Raw genomic sequence first — 21,639 nt, forward strand, 5'->3', positions numbered from 1 at the left:
TAGCATCAAACACCAGGAATAATAGCATTTGCATTTAGATTAGATTGCTTGTTTTTGCCTTTTTATGTGAAGGGGCAACCTGTTCAGAAAAAAGGTCAATATTGAATTTAATAACGTGCATGTTCCTCTGATTAGCAATAGTTGCTTCAGTTATTGTGTGATTGCTTTCTAGCATTCATACAATAGTTGTCTTGTTTTTACAATATAATTTATTTAGAGCATTTGATCATTTTTTGTTAAGCTCTATTACGGGTCTGAGCAGGCACATTGTGCAACAATGGGCAAGTGTAGCTTTGTTGTCATACCTAGTGTAGTTACTCTTTAACCCACCTGAAGTGAGATCAGCTCCTAGGCTAGTGAGCCACACAGCCATAAAAAAAAAAATCAGACAGGTGATGATGATGATGTCAAGGTAGGATTTATGATTTCCTCTTTACAATCATTCAAGAGCCTTTTAATACTTATTAACCGTGAGAAAAACTTTGCTCCCATTGATGGCAGTTTTTGGTCACATGACCACTGCTGGACAAAGGTATTTAAAAGGAGGATTTTTGGAGACGAGAAAGCAGACACCTCGAGCTAAGCATCTGCCGAGCACAAACATAACAAGAAGAGAAGAAGCTTTAAGACAAACTGCTGTCAACTGCCACCATGAAGACCACGTTTCCCACCATCGCTGTCCTGGTTCTGGCTCTCGGCTTGGCATCTGAGGCAGTGCAAGTTGAAGTAAGTGCTTCTTTTTACCATTTAAGCATGACTGATGTGTTCATGATGAGACTGGTGGCCTGGTTAATCACATTTACTGCTTATTAGAACAAGGCGTGGCATTTATCTGCAAACCATCTGGCTTGCACCCAATAAATCAAACAAAGCAAATATGTGTATTCTGTCTGTTTTAAACCACATTGAACCACAAACTCAAGCCTTTATTTACACCACAAATTTGCTTCTTTTGTTAGGAAAATGGACTGTCTTTCTCCCTTGAAGCCGTCAAGAGGCTTCAGGAGCTGACGGAGGCCAGAACCATGACAGGACAGCAAAGCCCTAGACTTAGGGCGAGCACCATGTCTCTCTGTGCCGAGCCCATGCTCCCACAGGAGTTCCTGCCTCTCTGTAAGCAGAGAGGAGCATCTGCATCGCTTGTCAGATTAGGTAAGATGATTTTAAATTTAATAGCTTATTTGAATTTTAAAAGAACATGTCAGGTCATGAATCACAAGTTATGTGTAGCAGTGTAGCTGAGTCTATTTTCTTGTTTTATTCTTTGTTTTTCATTTCGTTTGTTTTGTTTTTTTCAGCTGCCATTCCTGTAGACGTCTGCGAGATCTGTGCATTTGCTGCCTGCACTGGTTGCTAAATGTACCCTGCATACCAAACACATCTTTCCTCGCTTACTAATGTTTCCATTTGTTTGTTTTTTTTAGTCCCCATCAAAACAGTTTCAAGGAATTTTTAAGTTTTTTTTTAAACTTGCAATTATAAGACAAAGACTTTATCCCTGAAGTTCTGTCAGTTTCAACCAACCAATAACTAAAAGTGGCCCACATTACACAAAAATCTGACTGAGGAATGTTTTGCAAACTGTTACCTTTGTATTTTTTTGCATACAGCTCATTATTGCATGTTTTTTATTTTGGGATTTTATGTGGTTTGTTACATTTATCTAAACTTGCTTTATATATTTAATGAAATGCATTCTTTTAAAATCTTTCCTTCTTTTATATCAATATTGTTTTGAATAAAAAGCCTTCATTGATACACTATGTGTACACTGTATTCATTCAAAGAAATGGTAAAACCTTATTTAATTTATTAGTGTTATTTTATTTCTTGCACTTGCCAAATTGTACGGAAACCTTTAACCCCTTCAGCCATTAAATGAACATGGCACAAAGCACAAATTCGAAAAGTTTTAGATTCCCCACCACCCTCCACCTCACAAAAACTGCCTGAAATGTCTGTTTCAATCAAACAGTTCAGGCAGTTTCCAAAATAGCCATTGTGATAGTGTGGCGCAGTTTATCCATCTGGTCTCAACCCCCCCTGTGCTGGGGGAACACAGGTTAAAAATTCACCATTTATCTTTGAAAAGTGGGGGTTTGGAAACTATAAAATGCCAAAATTAACATGCCTTACTCACAGATGTGTGTTAACAAAGTGCAGATGTTCAGGTCAAATCATGTCGACTTAACCTTCATATTTAGGTATTCTGGGCTCCAAATGACTAAACGTCTTTGTTTGTCAGGACATAAGGAAATGTGTGAAACTATGAATAGTGTGCACAGCCTGTTGCAGGAAAGCGAAAGTCCAAAAATTAAGATTCTTTACACAAGCAAACTGAATCTGTGATAAAGCATGAAACAGCTTGAAAACCTTTATCCAGACTTTAAGGAGTTCTAAAGCATTCAGTACAATTTGCGTGAAAAATAATTAATCAATCAATTAATTCTCAATTGGGCCCTGCGATGGACTGGCGAACCGTCCAGGGTGTACCCTCCTTTTCGCCCAAAGACTGCTGGGATTGCCTCCAACTTCTCTGCAACCCTTAATTGGACTAAGCAGTTAGGATAATGAATGATGAATTCTCAGTTGATGTGAGAATAATTAAGCATTTTTTGCCTTGTTTAGTAGTGTTCTCACACTGACTCAAACTGCAATAGCATTACTAGCAAAACTCACAAATGCATCAAAACACATATCAACCCAACCCTTCTGACTGAAAAAGGTATTATTTCAATGTTCAGTACTGTGAATAATTCATCTAAGTTCATCAGGTGAAAAGGAATTGTCAGTGCAGACACCAGTAATTCACAGCTAACCAATGGATCCTGACATCTACAGCTTTGATGCCTGAGTGCACATAATTCAAGTAATAATTAGGTACCAAGGGGTCAACTACCTGTCCTGGTTGCTCTACAGAGGGTATAATTATCTGGGGTTTTTTTTTTTTACATTAACTCAAAAACGCTAGATGGTGAGAGAAAGGCACTTAAGACGTTGTTATTATTGCTCATCATGATCAAGTGGGAAGCGATTTCTAAGAAGTAACTGAAAGTTACTTGAAAGTTTTGCGCAGTTTGCTTTGTTCATGCACGTGCCAATAATCTAAATGCAGAGTTTCCTCCGCTAATCGATGAAAAGTTTTTTTTCATTTACGTACCGTCTTTACTAAATTTTCCAAGCAGCAGCTGTCTATTTGCCCTTTGCTCTTTAGATAGTCATGTCCTCAGTGTAAGTGACTTGCAACTTAGATTCTAGCAGGGATAAATTTTATTAAATTTTCGAAATTGTCCTTCAACACGATAGACTGTATATAGAGAAATGGATGGAGCCTCTGTGACGTCACCCATAGGTTTCTGAAGAGCTGAATTGAAGCTCGGTGGGCAGTTCCTACCGTCACCATGTTGGCAGTGTCATGCGCGTCGTCTTGCCTGGAAAATACAAATATGGGCAAAGAGGTGGAGCTGAGAAGGCAGCCGTGAGTGTCACGGTGGATGATTGACATCGAGCGAACTCCGAGCTTTCTGGAGCTAAAAGCTAACCGAGCTAACCCCAAGATAACAGAAGCTAACCAGCTAACGGAGGTAAGCGGGCTGAAACTAAGTCACGTTGTTAACCGGCTAAAAACCGCGGTTGTTCTACGTTCTTCTTACTTGAAGCCGGAGATTGGTACCTGTCAATCAAAAGGACACACCCCTAAATTTGCCGAACTTCGAGATTAAGTTACTTTAAAATGGGCGAGTTAGAAAAAAATTCTCTCCCCCCACAGTTGTCATGAAGGTAAACCTGACCTATTAAACCTAAAATGGATTTTTGAACCAGGCTGTAAACATGTTTATTTCTGCTGTGAAGTTGGCCTTTTTAACATGGGAGTCTATGGGGATTTGCTTGGAGCCAGCCCCGAGTGGATGAAGGGGGAACTGCAGTTTTATGCACTTCCGCATAGGCTTCACTTTTAACCGCTGGAGGTTGCCGCTTGTTCAACACTGACATCCTTTAATGTGTAGCATGGATTCTCGGAGTTCATTCATAATTTCAACTTCATGCATCAACCGATGCATGAAGTTGAAGTCACAAATACATACCGATAGCTTCATTAAAGTTACAGGTTGTAACTTAACGTTACATCCGATTTGTTCAAGACATTCTCATTTGGTGTATCGCATGACCCTCTCAATGTAACTAGCACTAATGTAACTAGGACTAGCGTAGAGGTTGCCGAAGTTTGAACTGATAACGTTATCACTGTAGATTATCAGGCTGCTTTACAAACCACCTCTAGTGTTCAGCTTGGTAAAGTTAACATTACTAAAGCCTCAACGTAACACCAGCAATTTTTGCTTGTGCATTTTACAAAGAAAATGACCATTGCCCATTGGAAAAACGTTGAACTAGACAATACAACAGTTGTCGTAAATTTCAAAGTTTTATCAGTGGAGAAAATACATTTGTGAACCTCTTTGACTCAGTAGAAGCCATCTTCCCTGTGATTGGCTAGGCATTCTGTGAAATTTTTCATATCCCTCCATTTAGAGGCAGAAAAATCTTCATTTGAAGGGGTATAGCTCTACCACTTCCCCTACTCCTCTGTCCTGACAGGAGTTCAGACATGCTAGCCCTGTAAACGAACACTCCAAACACAGCAGTAGGGCTAAGTGGGGGGGCACTACCACTACTGTCTGTCATTCAGTAATTCTGCCTGTGCATTTACAACCCACATAAACTTTATTTTAAAAATGTATAGTACAACTTCTTAGCCTCAGGATACTGCTAGACAACGATTACAAACATGCTAACAATAAATGTTACTGTACCATCAAATGAGTCTGGAACGCAGAGCTTTAAGGTCATTACATAATCCGTCTTTAGAATTCACCAATATGTACAGATTCTGATGCTGGCTGCAGTAAGGATGAAGTTTATTGTTGACCAAAAAGCTCCAAATTGACCCTCAGCTGACTAAAAAGTTAGACTTGGAATTAAAAAGACTACTCATACTCAGTGACAGCTTTGTTGCACTAAACGAGTTTTCTTTTTTTTACTTTTCCATACTTTTTTAATTCAAAGGACAAAGGCTTGTATTTCTCAGGCCAAATATCTACTTGTTGTCATAAGGCTCTAATCCAGTCAAATGGCACTTTAAATGCACATGTGAGAACCCGTCTACCTTTGTTTTATTTGATTTGTCACCTCGCTGCACTGTGACTTTACGAAAAGAAACAGAGAAGAAGCTTAATAGATATTTAATGTGGTCCACAACAACAGCGTGTTTTCACCACTAACAGATTTAGCACAGCACTGTGACACTTGAAATATTTTTCTCTTTCAACCATGCCAGAATTCAAAATCTCCATTATTGCAAGATGGATTTTAGCTACCGAGGAGCTGACATTGAGATGTTTTAATCAAGGAATGTCTATTGAATGATGAATAAACTCACGCACTAGGTTATTTTTATTTTCCACTCTGACAAGCTGTGTTAAACACAAAAAAACACACCAAAAAAAGCAACACTACATAGCTTTCTGACTTTAAAACTGATTCTGATGGCACATTGACAAATATTTAATGCATATTCCCCTGAGCCACTATTGCCCTGCAGCATACTCATGCCGAGAAACCCACTCGATTGTTTGTGTGTGTGTGTGTGTGTGTGTGTGTGTGTGTGTGTGTGTGTGTGTGTGTGTGTGTGTGTGTGTGTGTGTGTGTGTGTGTGGCTGCATTATGCTTTCAGGCAGTGTGTCACCCACCAGCAACCAGATATCAACACACTGGCCATTTTAGACGTGCAACATGACTGATATAGCGCAAAGGAAATTATTGGAAAAAGTGACAGAAAAGAGATAAAACAAATTTCAACATCATCTTTTACTGGCTGAATAGATGCCAAATTTAAAGAAGGAATTAGAATTTGGATGGCGGCAGTACAGTGTGAAAATTAGCTTCAGCTGGCCTTTAAAATCATGTTAAATGTGGGCAGTTGGGCTAACGCGTTGTCTGTATGGAAAGCTAAATGAAGACCATTAATACAATATAAATCATTGGAGTGGAATATACATTAGACTGAAGCTGATAACAAAGTGAATTTATTACACTTTTAACACATGAAGAATGACAGTTATTGTACCACATACATCATTTCTGCTCTTTGTGTTGCAGGATGTGTATGTTTTTATCTCCATACTCTTCTAAAGCAAATGCAACTGCTTTCCCACCCAATGAAACATCCTCTTGTTTCATATTTGTTCATGTCTATATTTCCAAAAAAATAACATTTTCCTGATGTGATTCCTATTTTTAAGACTTAAAACATTGAGGAACTTTTATATTCAGATGTAAATAAACACTTAAAATGATGCTGTGAAATTTTAGTGGTAAATATTACAGCTATTTAAACAGGTGACCCATATGAAGCAGTACGTATACTGTATATAGATACTATATATCTGCTACTTATCTGACAGTTGTGACGAACATCTGTGAGAGGATGACGTTTATTTGGTGGCACTGAGGTAATGTGGTGTGTAGTCAAAATTGAAATATGATGCTGATGCAGGTCAGAGCTCAGATAGGTGTTGTAGACGAATTAGAGGTTGTAAAAAAAAAAAAAAAAAAAAAGGAAAACAGGATTCAAAACATCTTCTCGCTCTGTACATGATGACTGCTTTTGTTACCTTTGAGCAGTTGTACCTTTACTCTTTGTTACCTGTGGCCAATTGTCTTTGTTAATGAATCACAGACTAATCTGTCCCAAGACTTTATAAAGTAGCAGGCCAGGAATGCAGCACAGAAGAAACAGTCCTCTTAGTAGAAAGACATCTTGCATCATTTGAAAATGAGATTGCAAAGTGTCTCTCTTGTTTTGGTGCTGTGTGTGTTCGGGGAAGCTGTATTTGTGCAAGTCAAGGTGAGTATTATGATCCATTTATTTAAATGCAAATAGGGTCGCTACATGCCATTACAGTGATTTTATTTTTATTCTTTAAGGTTTTCAAAATGTGACAACAGAAAACCTTATTATAAGATCCATTTTCTGTTCACTTAGACCAGTAAAACCTTGAGTGAAGAGGCCATAAATCAAGAATGATAACTCACAAATTGTTAGCATGTTCTTCTCCACCATTTAAAGCTTGTACATGTGAAAGACTTGGATTGTGCCATCTTTAATTTGTCCCTAAACCTGCTTGTTCCCTGCCCTTCAGGTTGGAGACAAAAGCTTCCCCTTAGAAGCTGTGAAGCAACTGAAGGAGCTAATGGATCTCAACAACAATGTAAACCCTCACCTCGCAGAGACAAGTGTTACAGCGGTTTGCGGCCACCCTCTCCTGCCTCAGGTCTTTCAACCGGTGTGTAAAGGGAAAGGAACAGGAATCGTTTTCTCAAAACTGGGTAAGGTTGTGCCAGAAGGATTTAAAAATGAATATGAGATATAAAAAATTTGACAATTTTTGTCAGATATATATCATGGCATTAGATTACAAAGTGCTCCTCTTCTTAAGTTCCATCTAATGTATTTCCTGGCCTCTATCTAAATGTAAAAAAGACACCGTGCTGCAGAATGTATTGCATAGTGGGTGTTACTGTTGCAGCTCAGACAATGTTAGACACTTTATATGATGGAAGATAAAAAAAAATAATGGATTACTGAAAATCTCACAGTTATGCACACTGGTATTACTGGTGTTATAGTATGAGCGAGCACTGTGGTCTTTCACAGCACATAGAAAATCACCCGTCTTATATCATTAGATGTTCATTAATTGAGATAATTAACCCAACAAATAGACAGCAGTGACACAGTACATAGAGTCATCCCACAGTAATCTAAAATGTGATATGTCTATTGAGAAGGAAATATGCAACAGGTGGTTAACTGAGCACACAGAGTGTAAACAATGGAAGACTCCAGAGCACAGGTGTCAAACTCCAGTCGTCCAGGGCCACTATCCTGCATATGTTTGTTCCCTACAGTAAAACATGTGACTGAAATTAATGGGTCATTGTGAAAAGGTTAAAAAGAAGTTGTCAGACAAATTTTACTTCAATCTGACGTGTAGAAACAAAAAAAAACTTAAGCAGGATTGTTAGCAGCCCCCGAGGACCGGAGTTTGACACCCCTGCTAGGATTTAGATATAGTCAAATATATCTGCCAACATCTTTACAACTTGATGTTTTCACTCATTTTCAGTTTATCTGCCAAGCCAAGCTAACTGACTGTGATTAGCTTTAGTCAAAGGTTTTCATAGATTTTGTATTAATCATTCATTTTATTTCTTTAGCACATTCTTTCTAAATTTAAACATTAACATGCTTTTGGTCATTTTTTCCAATGGATTCCCACTCTATCATTTACACCTGGTGTGAAATTAAATTAACATACTTAAATATTCCTAGAAGGAAATTGCAATATTATAACACAGTTTATTGGTTAATGGGTTTTATTTATTTTATCCTAGAATGAGAATACCAGGCAGGCTTATAAAAACCTGTGTGATTTTTGAGGAGACATTAAACCTAATCAGATTCAGACAACACAGTCATCATTGTACTGACATCATTGTTCTGGCAATGATGTTCTGGCAATTGCTACTTCACTATTAGTAATACTTAAAAAAATTTACTTTTGGGTTATATGAAAACATATTTTAAGTATGATTAATAAATTATACTGTCTGTTTTTGTTTGCTTTTCTTGTACTTTGTAGTGTACATCATCACTTCTTCAGATCCTTGTGAAATATGTGCCAACCCCTCCTGCTTTGGGTGTCTAAAGTGAAGCTGCCATCTGTTAAACACTCAACCACGTCACTTGAGAGCCTCTAGGAGCGTCCTCCTTCAGTTTTTTTCCACCTCTATGTGTAAGGTGTTCTGCTGCCAGACCCAAAGGATATCTTGGCACAGAGGTTAATAAACAGGGATTTGGATACTAGTTACACAAAAATTTCATCCAAATGCCATATTTATATGTTAATTGTCTCCAGTGAAGCCATGAAACTTTAAGAAATGTAATTTTTATGTTTTGTTTTGTTTTTACTAGCAATTTGAAACATAATTTTGGGATGATAATGGAAAAATGTATATTACTTGCTCAATGGTTGTTTGGTAAAAAAAAAATAAAATAAAAATAAAAAAAAGAATGGGGAAAGATTATGTCTGTGCTTAATGGTCACACAAAGTCATTTATTTATATTAAAAATAAAAAAAAATCACATTGTCCGTCATTTAAAGCTGCTTTAGTGACTGCGTGTGACTGATGTGCATGTTTGTGCTGATGTTTTCCATGAAAGTTTATTGTAGTAAAAGCAACTTGTTTTTTTATAGTTTGTTTATAATGGTTCCTGCAAACATATTATAAACTTTTTGAAAATTTAGAAAAAGACGAATTCTGTGTTTTGTTTCTTGTATTACTATAGCAGAGTTTCAAAATATATTCCAGCTACACCAAGGAGCAAAATAATTCTGGTACATGACATGGTGGGAAAAAAAACCCAATAAAATACTATAATTAAATTGAGGCTATAACTAAAGAAGAAAACATCAGCCATATTAAACTTTCTGCTCTTTCAGAAAGATAACGTATATTCAGACGCGATAACTCTTTCTTTCTTGGACTGCATGGAGACCGCCATTGCCAAACGAAGACGGAAGTACTTGGTAGTGATTCATCTTACCATCTTTTTCGAGCTTTGGTTTCTTCTTCTTGGTAATTGTTGACCTCTCGCGGTTATTTTATAACATTACAGCCGATTTCAGTGAGTGACTGTAAATTCGATTTTTCCCGCAGCATGTAAGTGGGAAAACCCTGCCCTCACAATATGCATGTATTTCTGGCGTGAGTTGGTAAATCACAACAATGTTGCTCTCGGTTCTGATCTGATAATGACTCATAGTGTTTTGTAGAATATGTCACGTGGCTCGTTGGTCTAGGGGTATGATTCTCGCTTAGGGTGCGAGAGGTCCCGGGTTCAAATCCCGGACGAGCCCTCATATTGTTTCTTAAATCTGTTTTTGAAAAATGGGAGCTAATTGAATAAACTGTTGAATCCAGCAAGAGGACGCGTCTTGGTTAAAGAAACCCTTGGGCATTGTAGGATACTGAGCATTATTGGACTTCCGACTCCCTTCTCAAACCTTTTCGTTTGGATTGTTCTTCTTTCCATGTCTACCTTTGACCAGTATAGCACCGTCTGACCGTTCTGCAATCAGAGGCCTTTATGCATTTGAAGAAAGAGGGCAGAGCTCTTTGTTGTGTTTCAGAAAACCACCAATTTCAAAACACAAAACGCTATAAGGGGCATTTTTATTTTTTTTATTTATTTTTTTTACCTGCAATTTATTACTTGTTATCTAAGAGGATATTAATTTTTAAATATTTTTTTTTTAAATACACATTTTGACTACAGCATAGGTAGTTCTCATCAAACTATCACATCCTTACATTACATGCTCCAATCAAATTAAATTATCTGTCCATGCAGTAACATAATCACACTTGATAAGATATGCTTCAATATGAAATAATATCTAGACTTTTACCAAGTAAGAAAGGTCTTAGAACAAGTTGTATGTTGTGAAATGCTCATCGAGCCCTTTATTAACTGAAAAACACTTCACTGTTGTTTCTTTCTAACTTTGAGAAAAATTATCCTAAAACAAGAGAAACCAAACCAGAATTAAAGAGCTGACAGCACAGCTGTGCTCACACTAAACTGTTTTTAGTTGATATTCGCTGAGTCATTCCCAATGCAAAGTCAGCCTTCTTGATCAGTTTGTTCACTTTCTGTCTCTGGCTCTAATCATATTACCCCAAGTCAGCCATTTTCACAGCAGACATAGAAGATATATGATACCTCATTACCGACAATGAAAAAATCTTAGACTTTGTTTACACTGAGATCCTGAGGCACTTAAAGTTTTGTTGCATTTTGGTCTCTCGTTTATGTGGTTACAGGGTTTTGGGTAGATAATACCACAATGATTTGTCAAAGACTTTCAGAGTGAAATTTTCCAATTATCAGTCTAAACTGCAAGTGATATCTTTGTGACAATAAAGTTTTTCACACCTTCTTGCAATTCTGCTGTCCTTTCTTTACCTGTGAAAAGCATAGTATGGCGTAAACATGGGGTACCTCTGTGTCATGTTTTGCTGTTGCGTGTTTCTAATTTATTTTGTCTGCTGAAGTGTTGGAAGTCTGATGGTGTAAAGTGTGAAGAGCAATAGTGAGAATACACTCCACTCTTGTGCTCCAGTGCTGCTGACCACGATTTCAAACAAACAATCTTTCAGTCACATAAACTGTGGTACAAAGGAGGTCATAAGTCCACATGGTTGTGAAGCATCCACCTATGTCTGTTACCTCACATAAATGTAAATGTGTGATCAAATGAGTTTAAACACTAGTTATCAAAAACATCATCTTTACTGTGCTGTCTGATTTGTCCTGCTGAAGAAAGTAGATGATGATATCTTCAATCCTAAATCCATTTTAAAAAGTAGTTACTTATTATGAAGAGCCAATAACAGTCTGTTAAGGATATTCATAATATGGGATGTTAAGGCAACTAGTCTGTGATCATTTAGGGTGGATTGGTGAGATTTTGTAAGAATCAGAACAAGGCTAGATGTTTTTTTTTCCAGAGCACAGGAACTTCCCCCTGGCTCATAATATTGCTGAAAAGGTGCTGCAAAATCAAACGTGGTTGTTCTGAGTAAGTTTTAAGAGCCCCAAGGCTGACACAGTCTAGATTTGCAACCTTGATCTCGTACAGTCTTTCCAGAAGCTTTTTCACCTGACTTCAGGAGATAGACATGAGACAGGCAGACAGGAGGCCTCTGTGTGCCCTGATGTGAGGGGAGATGAGGCTGTGTTAATACCCATGACTGAGCCGCATGCTAATGGGGTGGAGTTTAAGATTTCTCATCTTGATGTTGATGGAGCATCAATGTAAATAAACTGGCAACTTTATTTCTCTAGCTCTTTTCTACTTTTTTTTATTTTATGCAAGAAGACACATAACACAAATATTCATCTAGAACTATAGAATTTGTACAGTTTCTAAGAAAGTATTGCATAGCGACTTAAATGTTAGGTGCGTTTCTGTGAAGACAAGTTCTATGTTTTTCTGTCTGTTTTTCGTAAAAGATATAAGTTGTCACAATTATGCTCACTGTTACTTCCATTAAAAGTCCACTAGAGGGCGCATTTCACTAAGCTTTTTTTTAACCACATGCATCCTACACTACCACAACTAATAAAAATATACTTCTAGCATAAGTGCATCGTTAACTCTCATTGTTTGTAAGATTGCAGGCATGCATAGTTTATATTTATATATATTTATTTATATATATATAAATATATATATATATATATATATATATATATATATATATATATATATATATATATATATATATATATATATATATATATATATATATATATATATATATATATACACACACAGAGACAAACACTTGTTGCAATAAAAGAAGCATTTAGGGGAAAAAATGCATTGCCTGAAACCTTTACCAGTGCTATAAGTGTTTACCAATGCTGCATAGATTCAATGCACACACACACACACACACACACACACACACACACACACACACACACACACACACACATACATATATACATATATACATATATATACACGTATATATATATATATGTGTATATATATATATATATATATATATATATATATATATATATGTATATATATATATATGTATATATATATATATATATATATATATATATATATATATATATATATATATATATATATATATATATATATATACACACACACACAGAGAGAGACAAATAATTGTTGCAATAAAAGAAACATTTAGGGGAAAAAATGCATTGCCTGAAACCTTTACCAGTGCTATAAGTACTGTAACTTTATTCGTTTTACTGTAATGATTGTGAGTCTTCTATATCAGGGGTATTCAACTTGTTCCTACGAGATCCGCAATCCAGCAGGTTTCCCATGTCTTTCTGCTTTGATTCACACCGGAATCAAATTAAATGGATCTAACAGCTTATCAGGTTCTGAACAAAAACTCAATCATTTGAATTAGCTGTGTTGAACCAAGGCAACATGGAAAACCTGCTGGATTGCAGACTTTGTAGGACTGAGTTGAATACCCTTGTTCTATATTTTCCATTAGTTATACAAATGTTTAGAGTCTCAACAACTATGGGATTGTAAACCGAAAGTCATTATCAGACATTAGTAGAATTGTAATAGTATAATTGTGCTGACAGAAACAACGTAAAATGCCATTTTGTTTGGGATTAGATAAATGCTACATGATTTGGTTGTATTGTGAATCGAGAGAATGCTCTTAAGAGTTCAAAATGACCAAATCACCTGTCATTCTGCCTTCAAAAATAGTTCATCTGAGTGAAAACTTAGCTCATGCATATTTGTGATAAATACATATGGAAATGGATGGAGCAGTATATGCTGTCTTGAGTGGGCACACTTGTGTGGGTTTTGACTGCATGACTGTAAATGTCCTGAGGAGTGCGAGATGTAAAGCTCCCACTGAGATAAATAATCAAAACCCCTGCTCATCATCTGATGATTTTTTTCTTTTTCTCGTATAAAAATGCATCAGCATTCTCATCAATACAGTTTAACTTTCGACCTTCTTTTCCAATAGTATATTTGTGGGAATATAATACTCACAACTTTCTCTGTCTTGGCTACTTCACATGCTTCATGTCATCATGCTATTGATTATAGTGGGGTTCATTTTAACTTCCTTTGCCAGTTTTTACAGTTTTTATGTAATATAAAAGATGCTTAGATTTTAGTGTTTAACATTTCCATGATCTTTCATAAGATATCTGTACATGTCCTTAAAACAGTTATACTTCAATACGGTGATATCGTTCTTATTCCTGGGTCAAGGAGACTGAAAATGGATGCCGGGGAAAATAACTCAAAGATGTTGAGACTCCTTTTTTCCTAAAGATGTGTTCTTTTTACACCACTTATTTTATATGGCCAAGTGAAACAGGCCATTTTAGGTTATACTTCTTACCCTGCTCAGGGTCAGCCTGCTGGAGCTTATCCCAGTTTACACCAGCAGAGAGAACCATGTTTATAGTCAATGTCACAGAGATAGATAAAACAGACATTTTTTTGTAGTTGGATTTATAGTCCCCAGTTGTGTCTGTCCTTGGAATAGTCCATCAACCAATATTCCCAAAGAGTCTTGTTTTTGAGTCGTAATGAAAACCGAGTGATAAAGATGAGTTTTGACGTCAAGGACTTCTGACATTTCAAAGGAAGTAGTTTAGGATCCAGAGGGAGAGGCTGGCTGCAGGGCCAGGCAGGAGGGTTCCTCCCTTGGAATCGTAGACTGCCATGTTTGCTCCTCTTTGCAGGTCATGGAACGTGGTGCTGCAGCGGCAGGACGGAAGACTGCGCCAATGGACAGAAGGACCACCCCAAGCCGCACAGTGGACATTTTAATGGCTAGGTTGGAGGATGGGGTTTTAATCTTTTATTTGTCCTTTTTTAATAAACTGGTTTTAACTATTTTAAGGTTTAGTGTGGCTGACTCTGGTCCCCCTGATTTTAAAAGGACCATCGTGGCTCGGAGGACTGTTCTTGTTTATCTGTTTTTATTTCATTTACTATGTTTTAACACGCCCCAGCCACTGGCATGTAGCCTTCATCAGGATAATTAAAACAGAATAAATAGATCATCATAATTTAAGCACATCACTGCCTGTTCTAAAAACCTACCCTCTTTAGTACTTACTACTAGACTTGAAGAACAAGTTTCTGACTGCGTCATGTAGATATGCTTTTAGGCAGAAACAAATAACAAGCAAGAGAGTTGCACCATTCTGAAAGTGTATGACATAATAAGGCTTCAGGGTTGATTTTAAGATTCTTTTACTGGTTTTTAAAAGTCTGAACAGCCTTTTAAGCTTTCAGGCATTCTCCGTAACGATGAGCCCTCCGGAGCTCTCAGGTCCTCTAATAGGTGACTTTAACAAATGCCTAACCTGACACAAAAACTCAGAGTCCTTTTTCAGTTTTTAGGCTCCACATTTGATAACCAGTCTACTAGAGGACCTGAAGGCGGCTGAACTGTTGAAGAAGCTCAAGACCTTTTCTTTTGACTCTGTTTTTTTCTCTAAGAAACACCTGTTTAGCCTGCAGGACCGCTGCTGTGCTGATCACCTTTGTATTGATGGTTGCTGCTGGGCTCTTGCACTTTACCCTACTGGTTGTGGTGTGAGACCCACCCAGAGCATGATCTGGTTCTTGTAGTGGGGAACTCTGTGGTTGTAGTTGGACTGGCTGTTAGTGTAGGGACCCCCAAAATGTTGCTTCCTGACAGCAGCCTAAAGCCTGATATTAGGATCAGAGTTTGCCTGTGTGTGTGGATTGGTGCATGAGTGGGGGTGGGGGGTCTTTTGTAGTTTATCTGTACTAATGCGTGAGATTATAAATGATTAGGTGTGTACTTTTAATTCTGTTAGGCTACATACTTGGGACCCTTTTCAGCCCCCTAGTGACCCTGCACTTGATTAAACAGTTTTAAAAATGAATAAATGAACGAAGGATCTTACTTTGATATTTAATCATAGCTGTTTAAAACACTTTGTGCTGTTTTTTGGTATAAAAGGGGCTATATAAACTAAATCATATTTAATTTGATTATTTGATAACAATAACGGTTAATATCTTATCACTTGTATCACTAACCTGCAAACAAAAGACAAAGGACAGATTAGCAGCTAATTGTTTCATTTTATTTGATTTCAGTCAGGACAAGTTGTCTGTGTTCACACTTTGGGATAAAATTGGTTTTAAATGGCCTTTTCTACTGACATGACGATTATTATGAAGAGAGGATGTGATGACAAAAACAAGAGGGAAGGTTTCAAGCGAGACATCAGCTCCAAGTGTTGCTATGTTTTAATTTTTGATAATTCTGCTTCAGCCTTGTCACTGGATGAAAAACAAGTTCCAACGCTGTCTTCCTTAATATCTTGCAAAGCAGCCCAAAATTTACAAATCGCCCACAAAAGTTAGCTACATGCTATCACGCAGGCTTCCAACAGAAGCAAAGTGTCTTCTGAAGGTGAATTTTTTTTTTAAATAGATGAGGCAGGTATTTAGCCCAAGTCCATGTTTAAATTCAGGTTTCCAGTTCCCAGGCCTTAAGTTACTTGTGTATGACTCTGTGGCAGAAAATGTTGGCCATATGCTGCTGGTGTCAAGTAAGACTTTATAGTGTAGGCAGACTTCAAGTTGTGTCATGTTGCATTCTGGGAGCATACCTCCATCATAAAATATTTATCCAAAAGAATATTTTGCAGCAGTATTACCTCTCCTTGAGAAAGAGGATGTTTGTCTCTTGAATAATAATGTGGCCTTTCTGACAATGACAATCATTCAAGGTATTTGTTTCTCAGCCAACTGCTTTGAAAATGTTAGCTTACTTAGAGGTTGTATAATACGATAAAATGTATGCTTATTTGTTTTTCAAAGTAGTCCTGCTCATTTCCAAAAGATAGATCTGGGCATGGTGGAGGTGGACTGCTGTAGATATTGTAAAGATAACAGCATTTCTATATCTATCTGGTGATGTCATACAGATAGATATATTTATGTGATCTTAGATTATGTCCAATGTTCCGATTAATTTAAATCAAAACATATTTTACACGGTTGTGAGATGGAGGAATGTACCGCCTTTTTATAGACTTGAGAACCATCTGAAGGAATTTGAGCACAGAGCAGATGCAAAAGAATAAAAATTAACTCTCAAAGTGTAATGTGACCCAAATCATCTAAATATTGTAAGTATGCAAATTGATTTACCAAATAAAAACAATGCATCACAGCAAGTCAGCTTTATTGTGTTTGGCTGACTGAGATGCTGGGATGCAAAGATTTAAAAATAAATAAGAAAAAACAAAATAATGGTGTTCTCACACTGAAAGTTGTCCCACTCCCACTCTCCCAGCACAAGTTTTATCCTGTACTACGGTAACATGAGAATTTTCCAGGAACACAATGTTTGTTTTTCTTGCCGACTCCTTTTTTAAACCAACTGTTGGGTACAGTGCAGACATTTTTAGCCCTATTTGTTCTGGTCAGTTATTGTGAGAGGGAACTTTTGTGTTTTATTTGAAGAAATGCTCACCAGATTAATTGATACTGAGGCTTGCGAAGGTCCTTACATGATTTTATAAGCCTCTTTGCAAGGAAGTGAGACAAAAACCTAAAACCATCTGAGAAGCTCAACTGCAGAAAAGTGGAATAAAATAAGCTGCTTGTGAAGCCTTACAGTAGCTGCTTTTGCTTTATCCAGTTCACTGATATTACATGACCTACTAACCTTAAAAGTATGACAGCCTTAAAAGCCATTTACTTCCAGATCTTAACTAAAAGAGTCCCAATGGATGTTCTGAGATGGAGAAAATAATTTGTGTGGACTCTTATTCATACTGAGTGGGATTGCTTGAATGTTTTAGTCACATTCCTCCCCTTCAACTCTCAGAAAGGTTTGTCCCTTTCTGTAAATTAAGTATTGTTTTAGCCCCATCTTTTGATTTTGCCATGATCAGTTTTTAATCCCATTAATCTGGTGTTGTGAGCAGATGGTCAGATGGAGGGTTGTGGCATCAGCAGTATGAGATTTCATTCTGATGAGCAGCTCATTTTGAAACCTCCTACTTATCCACACATGAGATGAAGAAAACAGTAGACTTGCGTAATGAGATAAAGTAGATGGAAAAAGTTCTTGATTCCGGTGAAATAAACAAAGTTTTGTGTGAGTTTAAATAGTTCACTTTACAGAAACACATGAGGTTTGCTTTTATTAATAGGTACAAGAACATTGAAAAGATTGAAAAGATAAGAATGTACAGGATAATGATGATCAGCAGGTCCCAGCAGTTGGCCATTAACACATAAAACAGTTTTTGTTTCGGTAGTTGAAGTAGCCATTCATATTTTGCGACACTGAATTAGCAACTTAGAGCAATCTGTTCAAATGATGAGCAACTGGACCTTTTGTTTCCTGTCATGGAAAATGATGAAGGCTTCAAATATTGTGTTTTAATTGGAACAGCAGTAGAAACCTGTGTTTAGCAGGAGCAGAAGCTCCTTTTGGCATTTAGCACAATTGGATACTAATTACTAGGGCTGTAATGATGTGCTTTCATTCCGATTCAATTCTATTATGATTTTTGTTTGGCTGCTGATTTACTTTAAATGGCTAAAATTTAAATTCTTCGATATTCCAGAGTTTTGTAGAGACTAAAAACAACAACAACAAAAAAAAAATGTACAAAACTCTTCTTTGCTAGTTATTTTTCATAATTTCAATAAGGAAAAAAACAGCACAGTAGCCAGACCATCATTCTACTGCTATAATGCCCAAGAAGACAAGTAAAAGATCAATAGAAGCAATAAAAATGACAAAAATATTATAATGGACTATTTTTATTTATTTAAAAAATTTCTTAACAAAAACGTGAATTTTAAAATTGTGAAGGAAAAATTCCCGAAATTTGATTTTTCCCATTAGATTCCCCCGGCCCTACTAATAACACCCTGTAAAAATCTATTCTTACCACCAGCTGAACTTATCAATTTGGAAATATCAGTCACGTGTGATCAGCAGCTAAAACCAGCTGCAGCAGCACATAGATGCTCCAAATTTCGATCTGGCTCAATGGAAAACAGTTGATTAAGGAGTAGTGGTTGACTGAATTTTCCATGAACATCTGTTAAGAACTTCTTCGGCTTGTAGAACAGATAAGTGTGCATCTGATTAAGAGTTGAGTGTGTGAATGTGTCACAGCTCAAGTCACCCTCCTGACATTTGCATGTCAGATAAAGCCAGATCCAGCAGCTCCATACAGAAAGTCTAAACAATGTCATTGTCTAGATTAAAAAGGTTAAAAAGATGTTGACCTTTTTTTTTTTTTTTTTTAGCTTAGGCTTCATAGGAACACCCCCCTCCCCCTCCCCCAAGTACTTGTAGTGTAAAACTGGGAGGGACCAAAAGGTCACTTCAGCTATAATACATACATAACACCACTAAGCTGCAAAATATTAGATATTCTCTTTTTTTCCTGAAACTCTGCTGGAAAGAGGTGACATGGGTATTAAACTACAGACAGGTACTGGTTTATCCACCACACGGTCTGTCATGTGTGATTGGTATAATGGGAGAGCATGTGATGTCCGTTCAGTTACTTTTTACATTAGGATTACAAAGCAGAAATAAATAAATAAAAGATAGCTAAGGCATATCCCTCATGTGTGTTGCAGTTGTATACAGCCTTTAATTTTTGTCCTTCTGTTTTGTTTTGTTTTTTTTAATCTTCTAGCATGAGTGCATGTATGTTAAAATGCTGATGTGGTAACGTTATGTAGTCTGAGTCATAGAAGTCAACAGCCTCAACTGGGCTACACCTGTAACTGTAAATCTTCCTGAGCTTGAGGGACAGATTTCTTAAATTCCTATCTATTGTGGTAAATGTCTTGCAGTCACTGCTTTTTGACCATAAAGGCACATTAAAGGTTAACTTGATATCCCCTCTTTCACTGGATTTTAAAGTCTGTGTAGGTAAACAATGCTAACTGTGCAGATGAACTTATGTTAGGAGTTTGAGAGAAATGTCAAGTGACCGGGTGGGGGAGGAGAGGAACAACTGAAAGAACTGGGTGGAGGTCGACAAAAGTCTACAAAACAGATCAGCCCTCTTTGTTTTAAGGCTTCCATCTTAAGTTACAGAAGGCAGAGATGTAGTACACAAACCAAATGTCCTTTTGTATCTCTCCTTTGTGCAATAAAGTAATTTCCACTATTTCTCTTGCAACAGCACAAGTTGGAGCAGAGACCATGACTACAGATATTATGTTGCACAATGGCTCCCTGAAAAAACTCAATATGAGTCAGGAATTTAGGAATTCAGTCCAAAATGTCCAATGAGGTTGTGATGTTCTTGTTCAAAATGTAGATTATCTTAGTTCCCTTTAATTTTTTTCTCCATTTTTAAATAAATATTTTTTTTCTCTTTGTTGCTGCCCTGTGACGCTGGCTCAAATGGATGATCAAGAATTGAGTTAATTTTTAAAAAAAAAAACCTTGCTTATATTACTCCATGTGTTCTTGTCTTTATGCCTTAATTCTTCTCTTTCTCTTCTCTCTGTACCTCAGGATAAGGCTGCTTCTAACCATTCAGAAGTCAATGGACACCCATGAACTGTTTAATAAATACATTTTTTTTAATTACTAGCTCTGCAAGGACATTTAACAGTGGCATTTGTTCAAATTCTAATTTAATGAAAGCTTGAGGCACTATTATGTGGACTATGGTGAACATGTGTGATGACATTTTTTGCCCAGATTGAATTTCTCCTTAATGTTGATATTCATAGCTTTCATACACTTCCTGTTTTTCAGATAGTGATCTTTTGTCTGTAGAAGGTTGGAGTTTAACCTTAATATCTTAAGGAAAACACAAGGAAAACACCGGACTGCATGTAACTTTGCACTCTTTAAATACAAACTAACATGTTGAGCACATGCTACAGCTTTGTGTCACACCAGTAAGGACACAGAACACTGACAAAAGGAAAAAAAAAACATTGGATGTGTCATTTTTTTTGCTGCATCACTTTTTAAGAACTTTGCAGCTGCCTTTTGTACATACATCCTGTGATACTTAGATTACAGATTTGTGTGGCTGTTATGTCTCATTAAACAAAGTTTGATGGTTCCAAAGTTTTTTCTAAGAACATTTTACAAGAAAGAAAATAAAAGTGAACAGTTCTTTGAGGTCATAATATAATGTCCATCTCCATGACAATGAGGACTGTGCGGGAACACCTTAGGGATTGGCTACAACTGTATGCTGGGACAGTCTTTGCTATGGGCAATGTGGGCAACCACCCAAGGCACAACCTTTTTGAGGGCACACAAAATGAGAAACCTAAAAAAAAATAAAAAATAAAAAAAAAATCTAATACAACATCCATCTATCCACCAGTTTTCTCACAAATCAGCTTTCACATCCAAAGACATGTTGCATTCACACCAACACTGCAAAGTATTCCTTCTGCTCCCCCACAAGTCCCAAGTCCAGGTCTGCAACATCCCCCGCACTGTATACAGTTTTGATGGTTAACTTCTTTTGATTTGCTAAATGCTGACCAGATTCTTCTCAATACCATTTCCATGGCCTTTCCAAACTCAGGCAGAGTTTTTGATTCAGTGACCATCAAAGCCACTTTCTGCTTAACCTGCCAATACCTGTTGCTCCCTCCTCAGTCCAAAGGGCTAAAATGACCTGCCAGGACTCCTGAAGCTCTGCCAGAGGTAAGAGATCAAACTCTTGACAGGGGACTCCGCCAGAACCTCACAACATATTTGGCCCTGCCAGACCTGAGTGGCATCATCTAGGCCAACTCACCATCCCTGTCTTTACCAGTGTCCACTTTTTTTTACTGATCCCATGATGTAAAAGTTTCTATTGCAGTACTCTGACACTGAAGAACAGTACTGGCATCAAAAATTAAATGTGATGTCTGAAATAAGTGTTTACAGAATCTACAGCTATGATTGTATCT

At 37.0% G+C, this 21,639-nt stretch overlaps 1 protein-coding gene across 1 annotated transcript; it reads left to right on the forward strand.

Moving 5' to 3' along the window:
- Positions 1-651: 651 nt before the first annotated feature.
- Positions 652-1,357, forward strand: LOC306757825 (guanylin; the record flags this gene model as incomplete). The annotated part of the gene is made up of 3 exons (XM_079242974.1): positions 652-726; positions 960-1,152; positions 1,299-1,357. 3 exons carry the CDS (start codon positions 652-654, stop codon positions 1,355-1,357), a joined length of 327 nt encoding a protein of 108 aa, XP_079099100.1.
- Between the last annotated feature and the right edge of the window lie 20,282 nt (positions 1,358-21,639).

The sequence above is a fragment of the Telmatherina bonti genome, assembly GCF_933228915.1.
Source record: "Telmatherina bonti genome assembly, chromosome: 6".
NCBI lineage: Eukaryota > Metazoa > Chordata > Actinopteri > Atheriniformes > Telmatherinidae > Telmatherina > Telmatherina bonti.